Source organism: Anguilla rostrata, chromosome 17, assembly GCF_018555375.3.
Source record: "Anguilla rostrata isolate EN2019 chromosome 17, ASM1855537v3, whole genome shotgun sequence".
Classification (NCBI taxonomy): Eukaryota; Metazoa; Chordata; class Actinopteri; order Anguilliformes; family Anguillidae; genus Anguilla; species Anguilla rostrata.
The window spans coordinates 3,158,875-3,182,309 of record NC_057949.1 but is presented as its reverse complement, the minus strand read 5'-3'; the positions used below and the strand labels follow the sequence as shown (position 1 = coordinate 3,182,309).

At 44.1% G+C, this 23,435-nt stretch overlaps 3 protein-coding genes and 2 long non-coding RNA genes across 11 annotated transcripts in view; 2 read left to right on the top strand and 3 right to left on the bottom strand.

Moving 5' to 3' along the window:
• LOC135244163 (1-phosphatidylinositol 4,5-bisphosphate phosphodiesterase delta-3-A-like) overlaps nucleotides 1-14,694 on the bottom strand; it is a 54,361-nt gene extending 39,667 nt beyond the window's left edge. Inside the window, exon 1 of the mRNA XM_064316407.1 lies at nucleotides 14,182-14,694. The gene's annotated coding sequence lies outside the window, so the exon portion shown is untranslated. The remainder of the gene's footprint in view (nucleotides 1-14,181) is intronic.
• Nucleotides 5,189-8,791, bottom strand: LOC135243349 (uncharacterized). Its single transcript, XR_010326614.1, has 2 exons — nucleotides 8,098-8,791; nucleotides 5,189-6,948 (listed from the first exon to the last, which is right to left on the bottom strand). It is a non-coding gene; the product is annotated as an uncharacterized LOC135243349 (long non-coding RNA).
• On the top strand, nucleotides 8,993-10,896 carry LOC135243348 (protein HEXIM1-like). The gene has a single exon (XM_064315103.1). The coding sequence runs from the start codon at nucleotides 9,364-9,366 to the stop codon at nucleotides 10,450-10,452; it is 1,089 nt and encodes a 362-aa protein (XP_064171173.1). The 5' UTR covers nucleotides 8,993-9,363; the 3' UTR covers nucleotides 10,453-10,896.
• A 1-nt stretch (nucleotide 14,695) lies between the features above and the next one.
• LOC135244164 (uncharacterized) lies at nucleotides 14,696-16,935 on the top strand. Its single transcript, XR_010326901.1, has 2 exons — nucleotides 14,696-15,109; nucleotides 15,219-16,935. It is a non-coding gene; the product is annotated as an uncharacterized LOC135244164 (long non-coding RNA).
• Nucleotides 16,694-23,435, bottom strand: part of LOC135244162 (rho GTPase-activating protein 23-like) — a 98,090-nt gene continuing 91,348 nt past the window's right edge. For all 7 annotated transcript variants that reach the window (XM_064316399.1, XM_064316396.1, XM_064316398.1 and 4 more), the window contains 3 exons: nucleotides 22,329-22,422; nucleotides 20,256-20,284; nucleotides 16,694-19,415 (listed from right to left, as the gene is read on the bottom strand). In XM_064316399.1, the coding sequence (XP_064172469.1) occupies nucleotides 17,985-19,415; nucleotides 20,256-20,284; nucleotides 22,329-22,422 (1,554 nt within the window). In that variant the 3' untranslated portion in view covers nucleotides 16,694-17,984. The remainder of the gene's footprint in view (nucleotides 19,416-20,255; nucleotides 20,285-22,328; nucleotides 22,423-23,435) is intronic.

Genomic DNA, 23,435 nt, shown 5'->3' with positions numbered 1-23,435 from the left:
GCACTATTCAGTGTTGTGGTCAGTGTGATAGTGCACTATTCAGTATTGTGTTCAGTGTGATATAGTGCACTATTCAGTGTTGTGTTCTGTGTAATATAGTGCACTATTCAGTGTTGTGGTCAGTGTGATAGTGCACTATTCAGTATTGTGTTCAGTGTGATATAGTGCACTATTCAGTGTTGTGTTCTGTGTAATATAGTGCACTATTCTGTGTTGTGGTCAGTGTGATAGTGCACTATTCAGTGTTGTGTTCAGTGTGATATAGTACACTAATCATTGTTGTGTTCTGTGTAATAGCATGAAATTGTGTTGTGTTCTGTGTAACAACACTGAAATTGTGCACTATTCAGTGTTGTGTTCAGTGTGATATAGTACACTATTCAGTGTTGTGTTCTGTGTAATATAGTGCACTATTCTGTGTTGTGGTCAGTGTGATAGTGCACTATTCAGCATTGTGTTCAGTGTGATATAGTACACTATTCAGTGTTGTGTTCTGTGTAATAGCATGAAATTGTGTTGTGTTCTGTGTAACAACACTGAAATTGTGCACTATTCAGTGTTGTGTTCAGTGTGATATTGTGCACTATTCAGTGTTGTGTTCAGTGTGATATAGTGCACTATTCAGTGTTGTGTTCAAGGTGCAGCTTTGTTTCCTGAAATCATTTCAAAGGCAGACTCAGCCACTTTCATATTTACGTGGCATCAGAGCACTGTGTGAAACAGAAGGAGGTCACAGACACTGGCGGTTATCTGTGCTTCCTGTCAGTGGTTGCGATGACCGTTGGTTGAAGGAAAGGAACTGAGGTCACGACAAGCTGTTCCTTCAACACCAAACTGACGACCGTAAACATGAACTTGGTCATTGCCAGCTCAGTTGGTAGTAACAGAAATGCCTTAAGTTGTAAATTTCATCATAATGGCTCAGTATGGAACTTCACCGAAATAGCTGTTTGCATGTAGACGGCATTATTATTATTATTATTATTGTCGTTGTTGTTGTCATTGTCGTTGCCATTGTTGTTGTTGTTGTAGTGCTCATTATTCTCAGTGCACCCAGTTGTTTTCAGTTTAGAGTTGCCTTGTGGAGATGAGTCACACAGTGTTTGCTTAAGACAGGAAGTTGTTGAAGGCATGTGTTTAAAGACAGCTTCTGCTGGCACCTTTCACTCATTGGACCATTCGTAATAAAAACAGGTTTGGGCAGATGTCTGTGACACACTGGAAAAGAAGCTTGACCAAGAAGCCAAAGGTCACAAACAGCTTAAACATCCTCTACCCTTTTCTCTTAAACTAATGACAGGAGTACTGGACTGGTGTGATAAAATGAAATGAACCTTTGTTAGGGAAAACACTGAAGTTGTTCCTCTGCATAAGATAGAGAGAATCTGTGTTTATGTGTGTGTGTGTGTGTGATTGTGAAAGAGGGAGAGAGAGAAAAAGAAATACTTTGATCTTTACTGCGCAACAGGTTTAAGTTTGGTGTAAATGTGTGTTTGTGTGTGTAGAGTCTGAGTGTGAGACAGAGAGTGTGCATGTATGTGAGTGTGTAAGCACTGAGAAGAGAGGAAGTGTGTGTGGGTGGGCGTAAGAAAGTGTGTGTGTGATTTCTTATTTAATGAGACAAGGTGGCTTCAGAAGTTGGTAACAGCTATGACTTGTCATAGCTGTTACTTGTCAGCTATGCCATATTCGGAGTAAATTTGAGAATAATTATATAGACAATGACAATCCTTGCAGTTAGTACATTTAATTTTATGCACAATTTGTAGATCATTTTCTTATTTGAAAAGGCACTGAATTTATGCAGGATGAATGTATATCTTTCTGCAACACTGTAATAAAATCAATTCAGTTCAGCATGGAGAAAAGTATGAATGGTATAATTTTTTAAAGGAACATCAAGAAAAATGTCAAGGTCCTTTGGTCACTTTACTTTTTAACAAGAGAAGAGAGCAGAAGAACAATCTATGTTTGATATCTAGTTATCATGTGACATCACTTAAACATAATTTGCCTGTTAGTCAACCCAAGACCTGAAAGAATATGCACTTAGGAAGAAAGTTATGAAAAGCAATCATAAATGTACCATGATTGAGAGATTCAAGCAATCAGCTCACAGAAGTGCTGAGCAAAGTGGTCAATTCCTACAGAGAAACACTGTTGCGAAAAACGCAAACGATAAGCCTAAATTCTGTAAAATACGTCCATACATATGACCCTTTCACTTCCAGATTAGACCCATTGCAAATAAATGCTGGCAAATTTTAACATCAGATAAGGTTTCAGGCCACATTTTTCTTCATCAGTCACGTTTTACATACAAATGGGCACAAAACATTAAAGATAAATTGCTGAGGTCAGGTGTATGTGAGAAAACGTGCTTTTATTTTAGGTTATTTTCCTTGCACGAGTTGCACTTCTTGCAATTGTAGGACTTTGACGAAAGTATATTTCTGCCATTTGAGTACAACATACAAAATATAAAATTAGATATTGGACATACATTGCATAACTTGCGATTCAACCCAAGTTGTTTGTTATTTGTCCATGCAATGACTATTATGTTGGGAAAACATAAAGAAATTATGGCAACACAAAAGTGAGCATAAAAGTAACATGAGAAGGGTGCAAACGCTGGTGAACCATTTATTTTTTTAGCAGAACCGTACTGCGAGTGATCTTAAATGCATAGCTATTGATGAAGTGCCATCATGTCAAAGAGGGGCAACACTGAAGACAAATTATTAAAACTAGAGGCATGATGGATTCATAATTTAAACAGCATGCACCCTAATGGCTTGAACCTGACCTGTGGTTTTCTTTGAATTTTAATGTATCTAGACTGATTTATGAATGGTATATAAAAAAAAACCTGGTGCGTTTAGGCTTGGCGTTTGGATTGCATACTCAGAAATGTCATTTATTATCCATCAACTTTTATCCGGGCTTGGTCATTTATCAGTCTGATATGTGTGTTGTGGCTTTTAAGTGGGATTTGTTGGAGGTGGTGTTTCTGGTATTTTGATTACCTGCACTTGTAAAAAAAAGAAAAAAAAAAAAAATATTTGAAAAGGTGTAAATTTAGTCTGTGCGCAAACATTTTGTGAAACACTGACGAAAATCTGATCTGTATTTAAATGCATTTTCGAGTCAGTCTTCCTGTGCGAGTGTTTTGGACTTATTGGGCCCCTCATTCACAAAACCTTCTTAAACTATTCTTACTTTTGTTCTTACTTAAAAATGTTCCAACAAAAAAACAACATGAGATTAATGACACATGAGCAGAACTGTTTTATTTATTTATTTTTTGCATATCCTAGGTGTATGCAATGATGAATGCTGGCTGTTTTAAATATTTGTGCAATCCTGTTCATGTGATTTGCATAAGAAAACAGCCATGAACAAATACAGGTAAGAAAAAAATGATGAATGCCAAAATGTTCTTGGAAACGATCTTACGCACAGTTTACGATAAAAAATGTGATCATACACATATTTCCTGAATGAGGCCCACCAATGTGTTGTTGGGGATGCGCAGTGCAATACCTTGAGCACAGTGATTAAAAAAAAAAAGCTCATTCTCAGGGATTATTCTCATCTGGAGTGCCAGGTCTACATCAGCCCCCGCTTAAAGGGGGAGGAGCTAAACCCAGCAGTACTTCCGGCCTTCGGAGCCAGGCTGGAGTATTCCGGGCCCACGGTCATGTCCGACACAGTGGCCGACCGTCTCGCATGGCGCGCGCTCTGCAGAGCCTTGGTTCACTTCGGATCCCGTAACCTTCCCTGACTGGCCACCGGCAGCAGAAGAGCCCGCCCCCCCAAAGAACACTGGAGAAGACTGTAACCCTGGAAACCCTAGCATTCAAATATACTGTAGAAGTGTTTGCAGAAAAAAAAACAATTAACGCAGCAGCCAAGTGTAAGTGCTGTGGCTTCATTCTAACGGCTTCAAAAACTGCACTGTTCGGGAATATTTTCCTTCCTTCCCCCTCCCAGGGTGAGAATGGATATCTACTGGTCAGCTCACAGCTTCCGCAAGACCGCAAACCTGTTTGTGCTTACAAAATACTCTGTGGGGCATCTTCCTAAATCTTGCAGTCAAATGGATCATTCTGAGCTCTCTTTGAACAAAGATATAATCTCTTTACATGGCAAATATCATGCAAATATTGGTTCGATTAAAAAAGGATGTGGGAAAAGAAAATACCTGGAACCAAAAAAGACGTAGTAAACGCACTGCTATGCGAGACTGGTCGGGCCAAAGAAAAGATAAACGTGGACGACAAAAATTCAGCTTGCAACCGGCCGCCCGTCTCTCTATTCCGAACTGCGCAACTCCTGTGCTTAAACGAAAACCTCAGAACAGGGTGGCGCTGCCTCCATTCAACAACAAGACTTAAATACAGACGAGAGTATGTGCACTATACAGTAAGAGGCGGTGTACAGAGCTAACCCAACGTACGCTAACCGCCTGACTGCTGCTGTACCGCCACAGAACACTGAAGATATTTGGGTAAGCGTGCTAACTGGTACACTCAGAACCTAGTGCCTGATACTCACAACAGGTACAAGTGGAGAGAGACTTGTCTCCACACTGGCAGAGTTTCAGTTGGCATCTACTAGTACCCGATGCCTGCCTTTGGGTTGTCAAACAGGCACTAGATGCCCTGCAGTCCCCTGTACCCTCTGGGGCCTCCCCGTCATACTGAATGAAGCATTTAAAAAAAAAAAAAAAAAACAGGTCCATCCTGAAATGCTAATATTTTCTATTCCACTGAAAATAAAGGAGGCCTTTTGTAAAAAAAAAAAAAAGCTTGTCAGATATACTTGTTTCCCATGACAACGGCATGCTCCTCACCAGATACTTTCCCTAAGTGGGAAAAAATGGTCATGGATAGCACACACATGCCCTCTAGTCCATTGAAGATAAATCAGCAGAAGATTTTCTAAATCAGTATAAGCCTAATCAGTGTGATTATGTATAACACACAACATACGAGGAAAATAGCACTCCTCTTCAACTGTAATCACTATGCAATCATTTCCGTTCTGTTAATTGGTGTTCTTTTAATTTTTTATAATCAGGGCTCTATTGTAAAAGAGATCCTGGTTTCAAGAGGACTTCCCCCTATTATATGTCCTTTCAAGAGGACATATAATAAAATGATAAAATAAAAAGTAAATAATAATTGCTTCAGTTTGCTTTATTGTTTTGCATCTGATTCATGTTATATTTTGTCTTGTTTATATCTGTGTTATGGTTGTAGTTTGTTGTAACTTAACTTACATTTCGTACTTTAATGTTGTTGCACATGTATTTACTGGTCTGAAAATGTTGCTTGCGTGACTTCATGAGATGGATGTACTTTGATTGTCTTTTAAGTGTAAGTCACTTTGGATAAAAGCTTCTGCTTAATAAATGTAAATTAATACATGTAAAATAATGTAACGGGAAAGTGCATACATGCAGGAAACCTCAGATGAAGTTCTTGTGAATGCTGCACTGCAGTTTAACTCTACGAGTGAACCAGTTTTGGACGAGCTTGGCTAACCCTTAGCTTATTTGGCCATTCCCAGTGTTTTCACAAAGGCACGCATGCGTACACCCTAGCCCTCGGGCAAGGAGGTGCCCATCCTTGACTTACATACACGTTGATGGCACCTACGGTCTGTGAACAGGGTTAGTTAGTCTGTTCAGTTAACGTGGATGCCAACAACCTTTCCTTGAAGGCCAGCGTGTATGTGTGTTTTTGTAAAAACCTTGGTAATGGCTAAATAAGCTAATCAGCTGTATACTCCAAAATTGGTTCACTGGTTCATAGATTAGACCACAGCTCAATATTCACAAGAACCTCATCTGTCATTAGCAAGCTTTAAAAGAAATGTAGCACATTGCATAAATGATTGGGTTAATTAATAAATGAATCAAACGTGCTAACGTTTCTGGTTGTGAGGTCAGTGTTTCCGAGTGACATCAGTTTTCTCAGTCCTTCTTGAGCTTTGAGGACAAGCCCTGGCATCTGGAAATGAGTGTGGTCAAGGATTTTACCTTAGTTTCTACTGCCCTGCCTTAATTTCTGTTGAAGAATACCATTAATCACGTCATGCTACTTTGTAACCATACAGCTGGTCTTGTAACCTAAAGGTCACTGGTTCCATTCCTAGATTGGACACTACCATTGTACCCGTTGGCAAGGCACTTAACCTGCATTGCTTCAGCATCCAGCTGTTAAATGGATGCAGGCTAAATGCTATGGAAAAAGTTGCGTAAGTCGCACTGAAATGCGTCTGTTAAATGCCTGAATTGTAATTTTTTTTGAAGGCCGCGGATAAAACACGTTGAATGAAAAAAAAAACACCGATTCCAAAAGCCACACCTTCCTGCAAGTTCACTGACTTGTCATTTAGCCAGTATTTGACTAAACCAAAAGAAAAGTAAACGCTTCATCGAGACAAACCCGTAGATGCAGCACACTAAATGTCAGTTATTGTAGGAGTAGCAGTTTGAGGTTTTTTCCCCCTAAAAATTCAAACGAAGAAAATCCGATTTGGTGAAAGTAATGGTCTTTTGAGGAAAGTCTGGTTTTCACGAAGAGCGAACTATGTAACACATTTTCCGACGCTTGGTCAAACGGTGCCAGAGATGGGCGTGTAATGTCACAAATTCCATTGTGTGCACTATAGCACCACTAGGCGGCTAGTTATGAGCTCCCGAATGCCTCATTGCACAATGATTGGGACTGTGCTGTTGCAGGGGAAAACTGGTCTCCATTCGGTAAGGATTCCATGGGCGACAAGCTCCGATAGCTGCACCCTCCAAAAAAAAATTCCCCTCAATCCAGATGTCTGGTAGCCCAGTCAGCGTAAGTTAAATGGATCGCTGGCTCGCAAAGGGATGCAGAATCCTGGTTTGCGGGTGACAACCTGGGGGACACTGGCAGTTCTACACTGAGAAGAAGAATACAAACGTGCAAATGTAAATAATAATAATAATAATAATAATAATAATAAAATTAACTTTGAAAATTCTGTGATGTGCTTGTGCACCACGCCCTTGTACCTAATGATGGCTAAAGATCCTACTTAAATTCTCCGTCTTTATGTTTTATTACACCTATTGCTGGTAAAATAAGTTAACAGTTGAGTACGTCGCTTTCCAGTAGAGAACTAGTTGGCAAACATAGCTAGCGTAGCTAGCGTATTTACACAGTCCATGAGAGCAGTTACAACCAACACCATACACTCTCGCTAGCCAAGCGAATAACAATATGGCATTACGGCCTTTTGCGAATCAGCTGCGCAAGTAGGTTTCCACTCTCATTTGGGAGAACTTGGCTGGCATACGAGCTAGTCCGTACATGGTTAACTTGCTAATAAGCGAGCTGTGGACAACCAAGAATTTAACTCGCGGGTTAGGGTTAACACTAAGGTTAGCTAACTAGACTAATGTTGCAGGTAGCTCATTTTGACCGGTTTTAATTATCGTTAGAAAGGGGACAGGCCTTGAAAAACCATGTACTGTATCATTCTAGCAACATTGCGGCACACTAGATAATTATCCATTCAGTCAATTTCACGAAAACCTTGCAGTGGCTTGGAGAACAAGTTCATGTCGTTATGTTGTGATTGCTCGTGGACATACAGTAATAACCAGCTAGCTGGTTAGTTGAAGAAGCTATTAAAATACTATCTTAGCAGAACTGTTAGGTCCACCGTGTAAGTTGTGCACGTTAACAAAAAAAATACTGTTCACCACCGTCGCGGGGTGCGTATTTCAAATGTAACGTGAGCTAACAGCCATCTTGCGTCCAAGCAAGTTACTTTAAAACATGATCTAAGGGACGTGGTTAACTGGCCAACTATGGTTTCCACGCAATTGACCACTACAAACACAGTGCCAAAATGTAGCTAAGCAAGCCAGCAAGGGTTACCTAAAATGGTTGAGCATTACTCTGTTACAAACTGGGTGCGAAGCGCGGCACTCCAATGTATTTTAAACTGTCAACTAGCGGTCACAAACATAGTTGGCAGTAATGTCGGTGTTCGTTGTGCTAGTCTAGCTTGCTTATTCTACTAGATGGAAAAAATATCGCCAACCTTTCAAAATCGTTATCAGGGCTGTTTTCGCAGCTAGCATACGTTGGCTAGCTAGCTAGCTAGCTAGCGAAAAGCATTACTCCTGATTTGTTTACGTTTCTTTTTAGCTATTGATAGCTACCACACACATTTCCTTGCGCTCCTTTTCAGAGATGAAGAGGCCAGATAACTAATATCGCTCCGCACAAACAATTAAATATTTTATTGACGTCTCTCAAGCAAAACCTACTAGTAGAATCACTAAAGACATGTAATTGTTTAAGCTATTGTTTGAAAATACGACCACCAACGTTTATTTATGTACGCCACCGAGCGGAAAAGAACTAGTTTATGCACGAGGGACCTAAACATTTAGTCATACGGTGGAGGCATGCGTTACTGTTAAAAGGAGAGCAGACAAACCCATTTCTTAAAGTGACTGTGTTTTGGATTTCATTGAGATCTTTATAGTAAATATTTCGATTTCAATCTGTGATATTAAATCCATATTTAACTGGTTTACTATTGTATTTTATTTCAATTACTGAGCGTGTCCCCCCTTTTCCAATGCGTGGTATTGTCTACAAGGGGACCCGAGATTGATTTCCTAACCCAGCGGCAGAGGCTATGATTGACAGCCAAGATCACCAATTGGAATTAATTTACATTTTAGAAACAGTACGCAGACCGTCCTGACCAATCAAAGTACGAAGAAGTCGGGTTTTGTCCTAAATTGTGATTGGCTTACATTTTGTCAACGGCGTTGTGAATTGTGGGCCGAGTAGTTTTTTAAAACAGCGATTCAATGATACGTGTTAACAAATAAACTACAACTCCCATTAACTGTAATTCAAAATGGGAAAAATCCACATGCGCACTGACAGTGGCAGACTTCATATATAAACACAGACGCCTTCTTCTGTAGTAGTACACTGGATACTGTGGTAGCGGTGGGATTATTCACTAAGGCAGTGTTATTCTTGGCAGCGCTCAAGGAGTTAACGATAGCGCGTTAGAGTGATCCTGTCGAATTGTATCTGAATAGCCACGAACATTCGTGGCAAGCTTTTTTGCTTTTTAATTTCACAATTTTAAAACAATATTTATCTTACGAAAAGATCAAAGTTGCTTATTTTAAGAAACGGGGATAACAATTTGCAATACTAAATGGAGCTGCTATTTTTAAATAACTTTTACAACTTTAACTAAACCAACTCGTGACTTCGGCTGGGAGGTTGATGGACAAACTGTCTAAACAGTCCTGTTTAGCTGACCACAAATATCAAAATGTCAGAAGTTGGAGATCAGAAGACCCATCACACGAAAACTTCACTTGCCCCTTCAGGTGGGAGCGGTGCAGTTTTGGAGCATCCTTCACCCAATGAGAATGGGGGACTGGAGGATAACGATAGGGGGCGATACAGAGACGGAAAACAACCAGATGGCAGCAGCAGCACTGCGACGGAGAACCCATGGCATATGCAAAGGGGGCAGCAGGAGGTGTGTCCAGGATTGGGGGGTGGTAACGCACACCCAAAATGCCCAGCAGTAACACAGCCTTGCCAGGAGCCCGAGGCCGATGCAGCGGGAGAGGATGGACTTGCGGCTGACGGAAACAGCGGCGATGGGCCCAGCGAAGAGACTCACAGTCAAGTGCAGGGTGAAAGCGTGCCCGATGGGCGACTGGGAAGGAAGAAACACCGTCGGCGACCCTCTTCAAAGAAGAAGCGTCGCTGGAAGCCTTACTTCAAGTTGACATGGGAGGAGAAAAAAGAGTTTGACGAAAGAGAAACTGCTCGAGCGTCCCGGGTGCGAGCGGAGATGTTTGCCAAGGGGTTACCCGTTGCCCCTTATAATACGACTCAGTTCCTGATGGATGAGCACGACCGCGAGGAGCCGGACCTGAACACCGAGCTGGGTGGCCGGCGCACCACCGGAGCCAGTCGCGCAGAAGACACTGCAAGCGAGGAAGACTGTATGGACTTCGAAGAGGACGACGAGGAAGGCAGCGGTGGCGGCAGCGACGGCATCGGCAGACAAGGGAACGCGGGAGGGGAATTTCTTCAGAGGGATTTTTCCGAGACCTACGAAAAGTACCACGTCGAAAGCCTTCAGAACATGACGAAGCAAGAGCTGGTACGGGAGTACCTGGAGCTGGAGAAGTGCATGTCCCGCCTTGAAGAGGAGAACAATCGGTTGCGACTTGCCGAGAATAACCAGGACCTTACCTCCGCCAGTGCGGTCAGTGACCCGGACGCATCGCGGCTAAGGGAGCTGGAGAAGGAACTTGAGAGACTGAGAGCACAGAACAGCGAGCTCCGTCTGCAGAATCGGCTTTGCAAAGAGCCTGGACAAGCCGTCTCCACGGGGGAGTAAGTTGTTACGGAAACGCGTAACAAAGTAATTTCTACAAATGTAACATTTTGATGCAGGACACGATTTTTTAATTGTTTAACGAATTTGGCTGATAAATCTTGTCACTGCTAGCCCATTGCAATACTCTCAAATTATTTCTTTTGCTACGTAAAATCAACTTTGAGACTAATTTTCAATAAATAATGCTACTATTTAAAATTTCTACCAAATCAAGAACATTGGACATTTACCTAGTTCTTTCCATTGTTTTCCAGGCTAAAATGTATTGTGTACAAAACACTTGACCACATTTGGTTCAGATTTAATTACTGTCGGATTAGGCCCCGTTTGACTTGCCTGACGAAAGTTTGCCATCATCTTTGAAATTTTGTAAATATAGGAATATGCGGACTTATTTGTTGTGTTTTTATTTTGTGTGATTAAAAATAATGGTTGTCACAAATACTTTCATTTGCCGTTAACTTGTTTCAGTGGATGAAAAAAATCTCTAAAGTAACTCTGGTAAAAGCCTCTGCCCCTGATTTATAATTTAAAAACTGGAGTAGTCTACTGTATCAGTAGGGCACGTTAGACGAATTATCAGTAACCATGGTAGCCTACGTCTAAATGGCTCATTTCACTAATCAAGCATTATTAATAAAGATGGGTTAATACTGGTGAAATATAAATGCTTGAGAAAAAAGGAAACCAATCACTATACAGGCAAACTTCTAGGTTATGTATTACATGCAGTGGTAAGGTTGAGTTACTGGATACAGCAATTGACAAGTGATTCAAAGTTCCCCTGGATATAGTTTCATTTCCCCAATCGGCTACGATGGCAAACACCTACATAATCTGTGTTCATTTCCGGTAGACGCTACTAGCTACATCGAATCAGAACAATCAATTTATTGCCAGACATTACACATACGAGGAATTTGCTTGTCACACCGAGCGCCATCGCGGCCACTATTAGATGAAAAATGAGAGAACAGGAGGAAGGAGGAGGAGAAAAAACAGTCCTTTCGATGCACTTTTCCCTAACTTCCCTTGACAAATGCATCCAAGTGCCATGGTTTCTAATGTCTTCCTTTTACATCATTTCAGTCGTTGCCAAGTTTTTTAATGCAAGACCAAACTGAATAATAAACAGTATATTCTGTATAATAGGATTTGGAGGAAATTTGAGCTTGTTAGCAGATCTGAGGATGCACAAGTTTATAATTGTTTATAAGTTCATAATAACTAACTTATTCATAAATAGCTCAATCAAAAGTAGAACTGAGCGAACACAACCCGATAGGCCTTTTCAACTGAGGGAATTATCATTGATGGAAAAATAACAGTTTATCAAGCTATGAAAATGGTTAATAGGGTTGTACTGAATTATTATAAGAAGGTGAACACCTTTTGAGACAGTTAGTCCTGAAGTTCAGTTGTCCACATTGTATACATGCAAAACCAGCCGTACGCCTCTGGATATGCTAGCGAATGAGGGCAGTTGTGTACTTTTTGACAGCTGGAGCCAAAACCAACATGGAGGATAAAATGCGCTCACATCCAGGGCAAGAGACTAACTTTTTCATCCACTAGCCACACTGGAATCCCAAAATTGACCAGCCAATTTCACTGTTCACTACCAGACAGATGTTAGGAATTGAACAGGACCTCCAGGTGATGGGTGATTACCTGCCAAAGTGGCTGGTAGAGTAGACATACTTACCAACCAGAGATAAAAATTTATGAGCATTTGGATTGTGGACTGGTGTTAATTTACCACCTTAAGTATCTATTGCAAATGAAGCGCTTTTAAGTGGATCCATTGACTCTTTCCACTCGGTAAAGACCCGTTACCTCAAAGGAAAATGGACATGCGCAGTTCCAAGTTAAAATGAAACGCGCACAGCACACTGGATAACATCTGATCGATGCTACTGCAATGTAATTTGACAACCCTCGATATCTGCCAGTCATAACGGATAACCCAGTGTTAGCTAGCCTTCTAGGTAAAGCATGTATATGCCACAGGTAACGTTAGATTTTCTCCAGTTGAGCTGTCAATGAGAAGTATGTTGACTGATGAAACGTAGCCAAAACGAAAACGATGACTTTACATTTTCATTTCATGTTCAAGTCATTTATGCAATGGAAAGTGACAAAAATTGGTACATTTTAATGTTGGAAAAAATTATGAAGACAATTACGCAATCAAACTCTTAGCTTGTCAGAATGCACACTTCACAGGAGCCTCACAGACGCTAATTTATGGAAGTCAAGCATTTGGACATAGAAAACCCACTGGTTTAACTGACTATCATTTTATAATCGTTTGCAACTACTTCCTGATTAAAGTTGTAGTTTCTCGGGGCAATTTCAGCTTGAATTGAACTCCTATATAAATAACTAACCTTATTTTGTCTATGGGAATACGGGTCCAAATTAAAATAGAGAAGGAAATAGCCACCCCTTTCCTTCCAGTTCTTTTTAGCATAGACTCTATGTACTATAGGCTGATTTAGCAATGAGAGGTTCTGGATTATATTAAGCATGTCCAAATAAAATGTAAGTATATTAGCCAATCTGAATGCTACCGATAGTCGGCTGTAACACTGTTTAAAATAGAATGCGCCGAACGTTTGCTGCGGTGAATTTTAGCTTGTCGGCTTGTTATAAATCTATAACAATCATTACGCTACACTCATGTAAACGCAATTTCATGCAAAACGGCAACAAAAGCTTGTGAGGCCAGGCCTACTAAACTGTGCATCCTCGAAATTTCCTGAGCCGCCATTGCAGAGATTCACATTACATCCACACACGATAGCTCAAGTGCCATGGATTTCACCGGATTATCCTCGCAGTGTTTAATGGTACAACTTCGTTCGCTGGCTATCGTTAGCCACCCACAAGACAAGCGGTACTAGTAAGAACCCTAGTCCTGAAAACTACCATTGTGATGAAATAAAGTGCGGAAACACGTTTGACTGTTTCTATAAAATCCTGATACATTTGCAAGCTAGCTACTAGTAAACATCACATTCACCTCCAGCGTTCTTTTATAAAAAACGATTCTTTCAAATTGGCTTAAAACCGAGAATGATGTGACCCCAATACGGCACTTTAAAATAAAATACAACTGTATAATAATAATAATAATATGGCGAAAAACTTCGACAATGGTTGTTCGTGGACCTAAAGTTCCTCAATGGTGGTAACCCGCTGCTCTGGTCGCTGAAGCACGGTGATCCGTGGATTATGGGAAATGTAGGCATTTGAGGGGGTTAAATATGGACGAAAATCTATTATTATTATCACTATTGTTATTATTATTATTACATTTTCTTAACCCAGCTTTAAGGGGACGGAGATATAGGCTAGTAGGCTGCTCGGGTCGTTGACATCTAGCTATCAGAACAGTGATAGGTCATCACTGAACAGGCCTAATATTCAGAATCTAGTTGTAGTGGTGTCAGCTTCCTGGTTTAACATTTCGTTTGTTCTATTATATTTTTGTTGTTGTGAATTTACAAGAAAATACGACAAGATGTAGTATTTGGCTTCAAGAGAATGACAAATCTGCAAGCCTACTTTTGTTGTATTTTATTCAGATACGAAGATGAGCGGCCTCCTTAGCCTCACTTGTCAGGCTCATGAATTCACTAGAGATGCAGTGCCTGGTCGAGAAAACTCTTCTTTTTGAGTAAATTATAATGCAAGACTTCATAACCAAACATGGAGGTATCTTACCTGTCAAATTATTGTCATCCCCAGTCACTTTACACACATTTCATACATAATGACATTTATTTCCGACAGGTGCAACCTCGTTTATGGTGTTGTGCTTTTCAAGCAGAGATCCATTTAATAATTAAATGCAGTGATCTCATGCAGGCCACCTTAAATTGGAAGCCAGTAGTTCTCTAAATAGATTCTAAAAAAACCCCATGGTGTCTTTTTAAATGAAAGTTGCTGAAAGCATGTATTTTACATTCAAAGTGAGGATACAAAAGACAAACTTAAAATACATGCTTTCGACAACTTTGAGGAAAAACCAGCATGGGGGTTTCCTCTCCAGGTTTGGTCCATTGCCATTTACTTCAGTAATTAGGACCCCACTGATTTTACCTGTTAGTCAATAAACGAGTCAATTACACTTATTTCCAATTCACCCCTTTCTAAAGGAATAATTATATAACTGCACACAGCACATTGCGGGAAATTAAAACATTAGTTGGTCTGACTGATTAAGAATCCTGGAATGTGATCATGGGACATGTATTCTTCATGGCATGCACATCTACTTCTGATATAATGTGGATTTAAGAGGGTTTCATACCTCAGTAGTTATTAGTGTCTAATTAAAAATGCTCAACAGCTTGTGACAATTCTGGGATCGCTGTAGTGTTTTGAACAACAAGCAGCATACACAGGGACCCCCAGGACCGAGTTAGAAAACCCCAGATCTAAGCCACACCCACATTAGGGTTTGCCTAAATTCAATAGGTCTCGACATTACACGTTTGAAGACAAACATCTATGGAACATCGAACCTGTATTGCATTCATTCTGAAACTGAGAGCACACATACATACTCATGGAATGTAGCAGAACGCACATCCACACGCATATCTTTTTCCTTCGCTTTTTTTTTCTTTCAAGTTTTCGCTCTAGGCAGGTATGTTTGGTTCAACTGTTTTTCTGTAAGAATGGCATTTTGAACCTTACATCAGATCCTATCAGAGCGGAAACACAAACGCGATTTCTTTCATTTTTCGTCGCTTTAGGTCCCGATGACTCGAGGCAGCAGGTTTCGGGCACGCAGTCGACACAGCAGGCGAGCGTCCGTACGGAAACAGGGTCCAAAAATTCCACCGTTTTATAGCAAGGCTGGTGTTGTATGCCGTTTGTATGAGAGGTGAGACTGGATAGATGTCTTCCTGGTCTGAGCGCGCTTCTCTTCTGGCTTGTTTTTGTCAGCTAATCATAAGAAAACAGTGAACGATACCGGCTTTAGTGCAGAAGCCAAGTCCTGAGGAACAAGGGGGGGAAACAACGCTGGAAATGACATCACGTTAAAACAGACCAATAATTACCTTGCCATAAGTTTGTAGGCAACACACACGCACGTAAGCTTTTAAACATATAAATACACACTAACAGCATCATCGTTATCGTCATCATTACTGAGAACTGAGTATCACTGAGAGAGAAGCAGACCGACTCCCCAACTCTTTTGTACATTTCAATCTGGCTATGGCCTAAACCTTGTCCTACATTATACAAGTCACCCATTATGAATAAATAATATTTTGATTGTTAAAATTTTTAAAATAAAAGTAGTATCCACGATCCAATTCATTGTATGAAAATGGAAATACTAGATGTAGTGTTCATAAAAAGTATACTGTTTATATTCTTAAAAATTCAATTGACAATTGATATTTTAGAATACATTACTTTTTTCAGGGGCACAAATAGCAGTGAGTGGCTGCAGTATGCTGAATCATCGAAAAAAAACCAATGGCAGAACAATTTAACCTGATCTCCCAAAACGCGACGGTCAACTGTCACATATGGAAACGAAACCAGATGCAAATCCCTTTTAGGAGTGCAAATGACCTTTTTTTTCTGCCACTAACTGCTGCTGTCGCTGCTGCTGCTGCAAAAAAAAGTCAGAATCCAAAATTAAGAGTTTAATTGTAAACACCATTTTGGCTTTTCCTCATTCTCAGGGTTGCATACGAGCGGAAAGTATACGAGAACAGCCGGGATTTTGTAAGTAATCCTACGGCTCGTTTTGAGCCCAGACCCAGTGACACGGTGTTTGGAACCGTACGTGCTAAACGAAGCACTCGTTTTTAACAAAAGACGGACTGTGAGGGCATGCACAGACGCGGCAGGAACAAGGGCCGGGCGCGGCTTCACAGGCCCGGTGGCCTCGGACCACAGCAAGGCCTCGGCCAACCAGGACCGAAGAGAGCGGAGACCAGGAGGAAGACCGCCATTTCTGCGGAGGAAGCCCGTATGCATCCGATGCGGATAACGAAGACACTCACGGGCACCTCCGAGAACGGGAGAGGGGAAACGGGTCAGAGCGGAACGAAGGCCCGAACGCTCGGGAACAAGAGGCGGATTTGTAGTTTTGTAGTTCCGCCTCCCTGGAATGATGTGCATAGAGGGGAGATGGGAGGCGAGTTTCTGTGACCTAAAATCGCAAGGACCGGGCGGTTTGGCATAGAACAGAGAGTCTGTGGAAATGTGGAGTTAATTTTTTTTTTTTTTTTAAGTTTTACACAGGAACACCTCGAGAATTCAAATCACGATGAAAGCACTTATTTCTTCCATACAAAAAAATATATATAATATATACTGTATATAAAATCAAAAAAAAAACATAGAAAGGGACATGTTTTCAAGTAACAGTTTGAAGGAAATGGTCGTGCACTGGGCTGCACCTTTGTAAACGATGGAAAAAAAAGAACAAAACAAATTAAAAACAAATATTATGGTGTCATATATATAACATGTATGTACATAAGGTTAACTTAGCAAGGCTTTGTACAAATGTTACACAACGGTTTTCACACACACAATCATACACTCCCTCGTGGGTACACAAGCAAGTAGGCACACGAATGCACATGCATGTGAACAGATCGACGAACAGGCAGCCACGGAGCTGCAGGCAGCATGGGGCGTGTGTGTGTGTGTGCGTGTGTGTATGTGCGTGTGTGCGTGCGTGTGTGTGTGTGTGCGTGCGTGTGTGTGTGTGTGTGGGGCAGTGGTCGGTAGCATGGCAGTAAAAGGCTGCTGTACCTCTAGATCAAGGCTAAACAGGCTGGCTCCTGTGGTTTACTGGAGCAGAGGGAAGGAAAACAGCCTGTTTTAAAGCACCAGATTCTCAGGTCAGACTTCCTCAATGCTTTCTCAGACAGACAGAAACAGACATTAAACAGGTTCCCCTGTAGCCCCTCTGCTAGTGCTGTTTCAACACTGTCTGCGTAATACTGTCAGCGTCAGGTCCCCGCTTGTCTGTGTGTGTGTGTGTGTGTGTGTGGTTAGGTGTGTGTAAGACTGAGTGAACATATGTGTGTGTGTGTGTGTGTATTATCCCTCAGCCTTCCTTGGCACGTCTCATGACATCACACCAGGAATGTAATACCGTGGCAACTGCGCTAAACCACAGAAGATTCCGATGGGAAACCTGGGAAGTCTGCGATGGCCCACCTCTGTGTGGCACAAATTAGAAAAACTTTGGCAACAGTGTAGCACCAGTCAGGCTAACGGAGTTCATGTGAACGTAAGAGGAATGTGAACAGCCCACTCGTGCTGCGCCTGTCACTGACAGAGCTCCTCCCCCTGCCTCCGGCCACTCCCCCAGTGCCCGCTGCCGTAACCCCGCCAACGCCAGCAGTCCCAGCTTACTGGTATGGCAAGAGCACTGGCATGAGAGGGTCGCTATGGTTTTTTGGGGTTCTCTGAGGGGTGCGGCCGGCAGACTGTCTGTGCGCAGTTGGCGCTCAGAGGTTAGCGGTTAGCGCCGGCAGTCGTTATAGGAATTCGTGGAAGCGGGAGGTGGGCGTCGGTCGTGCGGGCGGGGCGGCGCGTTCCGGCTGTCCCGATTGGCTGAAGATTTCGGGGGGGCGGGGAGGCACCGGCGGCTTGGCGCGGGGCTGCTTGGCGGAGGGGGCCGCGGGAGCCTCGCGGGGCCCGTCGGCGGAGGGGGGGGCGTCGCCGCCCCGCCCGCTCAGGTCCACCACCACGGTGTGGCGGCGCCAGGCCCGCCTCTTGCGCCGCGTCTCCGGGGAGACGGCCGGACGCCGCCCCACCGCCCGCAGGTCGTCGGCCGAGCCCATCAGCCGCGCCCGCACCTGGTCCGCCAGCGAGCCCCCTGGGACGCGCCCGGCGGGGGAGAAGGAGGCCGCCTCGACGCTGGGCAGGCCGTGGGCGGGGCCGGAGGCAGGGGCGGGGCCGGGGGGCGCCTCCCCCGCGGGGGCTCCGTCGGGGGCGTGGTATCCCGGGGCGGAGCCCAGCTCCAGCTCCAGCTCCAGGTCCAGGTCCAGCGAGCGGACCTTGGCCTTCTCGTCCTTCAGCTTCTTCCTGGCCAGCGTGTCGCCCTGGATCAGCCTCCGGGTGCAGAAGGCGGGCCTCCCGTACGGCCGGACCGAGGACGAGGAGGAGGAGAAGGAGGAGGACGAGGGCGTGGCGCTCCGGGCCCCCCCCTCGCTCCGGTCCGCCGGGTCCGGCGCCTGCTGCGGGCTCGGTTGTCCGGGGGCGGGCGGGGCCCCCGGCGCAGCGGGGGGGGCGGGGCCCTTGCAGTGGGCGTAGAGGAAGCTGCGGGGGGGCGGGGCCGGCTTCTCGGGCCGCTCCTGGGTGAGGGAGCGCGAGGCGAAGCCGCTCTCGTTGTCCGTCTCGCTCACCAGCTCGCTGCGCTCGTCGTCCGCCTCGTCGCCCCGGCTCCGCCCCAGCGTGGAGAGGGTGGAGTACCCCGAAACGATGGAGCGCTCATCCTCCGTTCCCCTCCAATCCCGCGCCTGCGCCCCGGCCCCGCCCTCCTCCTCTTCCTCCGCCTCCTCCTCCTGCAGCAGAAACACTTCTGCGTCTCCCTCCGGCTCCTCTTCCTCCTCCTCCTCCTCTTCCTCCTCGCATGGCCTTCTGGGTAATATCACCTCCTCTACTGTCCTCTCAGCTTCTTCCTCTTCCTCCTCCTCCTCCTCTTCCTCCTCCTCCTCCTCCTCGTCCTCCTCTTCATCCTCCTCCTCCTCCTCTCTGGGCGCCAGGACTCCTCCCCCGTCCCCTTCATCCTCCTCCTCCTCCTCGAGTTCGGCCGCTCTGTTGGGCTCCTGCTCGGAGTCCTCGTCCGTGCTGCTGCCCTGGAGACGGTTTTCCGGGCGCTTCTTGCGCGTCCGGCCGACGGCCGACATGATGGACAGCGCCAGGAAGTCCTTAGCGGACAGGTCCCGCTTCGACCCCCACGAGCCCTGGGGGGGGGGGGGGGGCACACACAGGCAAGCACCCAAAATTTAGTACCACGGTTCAACCGCAAGCTGGACTCCATCTGTCACACAGGCACTGGACCTGGTGCCAATCCAGTTCTGTGGTTCAACCGCAAACATCAGCAAAGACAGAACTCACTGCTGGACCTCACGGTTATGAACCTCTAAATTATGGGTTGATAAACCAAACAAGGTATAAAACCGAAAGTAAAATATTCACCATTACGACTTATCAAGTTCCTTATTATCACTGATGCAAAAAGGCCGGTATTTAATGAGGAGTCACTCTTTTTATTCATAAAAATGAATGAAATGCTATCATAATTAGTTAAAGGGTATTTTTTTAGCACTATTACCAAATAATAATTCAATGTGGTATTTTTTGAAAGTGTGGAATAATTAAAAAAAAAAAAATGAAATAGTTCACAAATTATGCCAAAAATGAGTGGGTCACTGAAATAGATGCATCAATCAGAAGGCCAACAAAAGTAATTGTTCTAACAAGATTCTGATTACAGGTGGTATTACTGGTTATTCACTTACAAATGAAGTAATGATTCAGATGCATCAAGAATTTAATGTATTCTTAAAACTATCGTATTCTGATGTCACTTTTGAAGAACATTTCAGAGTTCCAAGTGACCATCATTCCCAAAGTGTTTGTTTCTGTAATGTTATAACATAGTTTTTAACAGATGTCTTTTAAAATGTCTGATTAAGAGGACATCTCCTGAGACCACAATTTGTTGTGCTAAACATAACAGACATTAAGAACAACAATAATCAGCACTTTCTATGGCTGTAAATAATAGCATGGAACCTTACCTTGGACTTCGAGTCACTATTGGTTGAATCTGAAAAGGGGAGGGGAGAGGAGACAGGGGCGTGGTTAGCAGCACACAGGGGCTTGTAAGGGAGTCATGGGGGAACAGAGGAGGTGTTGCATTGGTGGGGGGCACAGAGTTCGACTCATGCTACTGTATCTTCAGAACAAACTCTCGTCAGCCATTTTAAAAGCGCTAGTGTTCAGTAAGATGTGCTGTTACTAAGTATGGCACTGTAATGGCCACAATAACTGCTGTTTATGACAGTCACTCTGCACACCCCAACTTGCCCTCACCCCCTCAGGAACATACTGTTCAAATGGGCTCCATGGCGACCTACATTGGCTGCTGTGATGCTTGACCCTTTGTCCCTTAATGCTTTACATACAAAACAACAAGGAGCCCAAATGAAGAGTATCTCAGGGGGAAAGTCAGGAGGAGCACACTGCATTAAGGAATCATGGCGCACACTAATGACACCACAGCGCACACGGATGACATCACAGCAGTGAGGTAAGCAGTGAGAGCAAGGGCAGAAACAGTAATGAATGTGAGGGTGGTTGAAAGACCAGTTACGCACACGCCTGTGACCAATTAAAACACCCAACTTTCACACTCACCACAGAACACACACACACACACACACACACACACGCACACACACATACACACACACACACACACTCACTTATCCTGAATACAAATACCACACTTTTATGCTTACCACAGACCACAGACACACTGGCTCACACCCAACACATACACTCGCACATGGTTGTCTGTCTGACACTGCCAAACAGCCAGAGGAAAGACACACAGACACACACAGTCTGTGACAGTGCTCTCGTTTGTTTAGTGCAGGTCAAAGCCGAATACAGATTTTTATTGTGTGAGGGAACGACGTGGCTTTCAACACAAAATTAAATCAATTAATAAGTTAATCAATTAATCCAATTTGATTACAACACGCGGGACACTTTCACAGTCAAACCCCTCACTTAGACACTGTGCAGTAATCTGTTTTTACATTGGAAAGCTGCAGCTGCAAAGACAATGACGAATAACCAATCCCGTTTTCTTCCAACTCATAAATTAAACCCTTAAAACTGGACTTTACCCGAGGAAAGACACGACGAGTCCAAAACAGAGTAATTATTACGTATGGAGACGTTGATGGACAGGCTGTAAGCGCAATCGGAAGGCCCAGTCTCACAAAATGGGCGGTCACCTCCCAAACAACCAGTATCATTTTCCCCCCAAATCCAATGTGAACTGATCACGCTTGTCTCCAGTTGGCTCAGAAACCTCCAGGTTCAGAGCCTGCCGGGTTTTCAGCTAAGGGTGAAGTTAACTGGTATGAACACGCTTGTTTTCTGTTGACAAACCCGTCCCACCCATGCACCAGACCAGTGCCTTAACAGGGTGACTTATTCAGGTGTAGGATGCTACACGTCTGCTTTGTGTATCATAAAATATGTATTATTATCAAATGAAGTAGGAAATGGGTCATGCTATTCGTATTTAGCTGAAAAAACGAAAGAAAAAAAAAACATTCTATTTTCGAACGCGCACTGTCAAAAGCACATTCTAAGGATGGAGTGAAGTGAAGGTGTCGCTTGGAACACACAGACGCTAACACTCTCTCTCTCTGTCTGTCTCTCTCTACACACGGACACACACGCACACACACACACGCACGCACGCACACGCACACACACACACACAGACGCTAACACTCTCTCTCTCTCTATCTCTCTCTCTGTCTGTCTCTCTCTACACACACACGCACGCACACGCACGCGCGCACACGCACACACACACACACACACGATTCTGGTCCTACCGCAGTGGTTGTTCCACAGGCTCGGCTGTGAGGGGGGATGCAGAAACGCACAGAGACAGAGAGCGGGAAAAGTGAGCATGTTGAAAACCGACACGAGGAAACAGAAGAGCACAAGGGCAGTTTCCACGGCGATATCAGAAAAAAAACGCCACGCGCGCGAGCTTCGTTTCCCGCTATATGGCGGTGCCCTGCCCGCCGGGGGGGGGGGGCGTAAAAGGGCGTGTCTCTCACCCGAGGCCTCCCCCAGCGCGCCGGTCCGCCCGATGTTGGGCAGCAGGTGGTCGATGTTGGGGGCGGGCTGCAGGTCCACCGTTTCCACAGGGGTCTGCGGGCGGAGGGGAGGGGAGGGGAGGGGTGTTGAGATCGGGGTGCAATCACACTCCGGGCGCACCCAGTCTAATCTATACAAACCCGAATCTATACAGAATCTAGATGTCTAGACATTAGGTGAAAACCCGGCTAGATTTAGTTGAGTAAAAAGTTTTCTAGACGCCTAGGAAATAGCCAGGCTATATCCGGGTGAAGCCCTTTGCTAAATTGGTGCAAAGTTGAGCTAACACGGTCCGTTTATGTCAAAACATCACTCAACTTAGATTTACACCCTTCCAGACGTCTAGAATCCGTCTAGACTCGTGCTTGTGCTCACTGGGCGTCTCTGTGATGCTAACGTTGTTGGTGGCGTGTAAGTAGGACGCCACGACGGGCTGGGCAGACATGTTAAATAAACCAGCGCAGGCCCGGTGTCAAGCAGACCCAAGGCTAGGCCTGGGGGTTAATGTCACGCTTCACTCTCTGTGAGTTTTTGATATTATTTCAGTTCTAGCAATTTGGCTTCAGCTGGTCCCATTAACCGCCACTGTAAAGCCAGCTGGTAGCCAGACAATTCAGTATCAAAAACATCTTTAACTGCACATAAAAACTGTGTGAACCAATCAAAATCATGCACTGAAAACCCCTGAAAGTGAACGATCGCTTTCATCCCCCTTAAGGGGTTTGTTGTCACGCAACTGCACAGCCTGGAGTGGTTTATTTTGCATATACCACGGCTACCTGCAACAGATAAAACACTCGAACGCTATTAAACTGAACTGTTCTAGCCCTACACTGTTGTGATTTTCAGTTGTAAACAGTATCCAGTTGAAACGGGATGCTGAATGGCTAGCCTATTGTTAGGGAGCAGGGCCTGTAACTAGGTTACAGGTTTTATACACAGGTGTGGCACTGCCATTGAATCCATTGAGAAAATATCCAGCCTTATGGATTGTATGTCAAAGAACGTAAGTGTAGGCCACTCTGGATAAGAGCTTCCATTAAATGCCTCGCTGTACATTTAAATGC

Excerpts from the sequence above, each read along its gene's own strand:
- LOC135243348 (XM_064315103.1), top strand. The coding sequence starts at position 9,364 with ATGTCAGAAGTTGGAGATCAGAAGACCCATCACACGAAAACTTCACTT.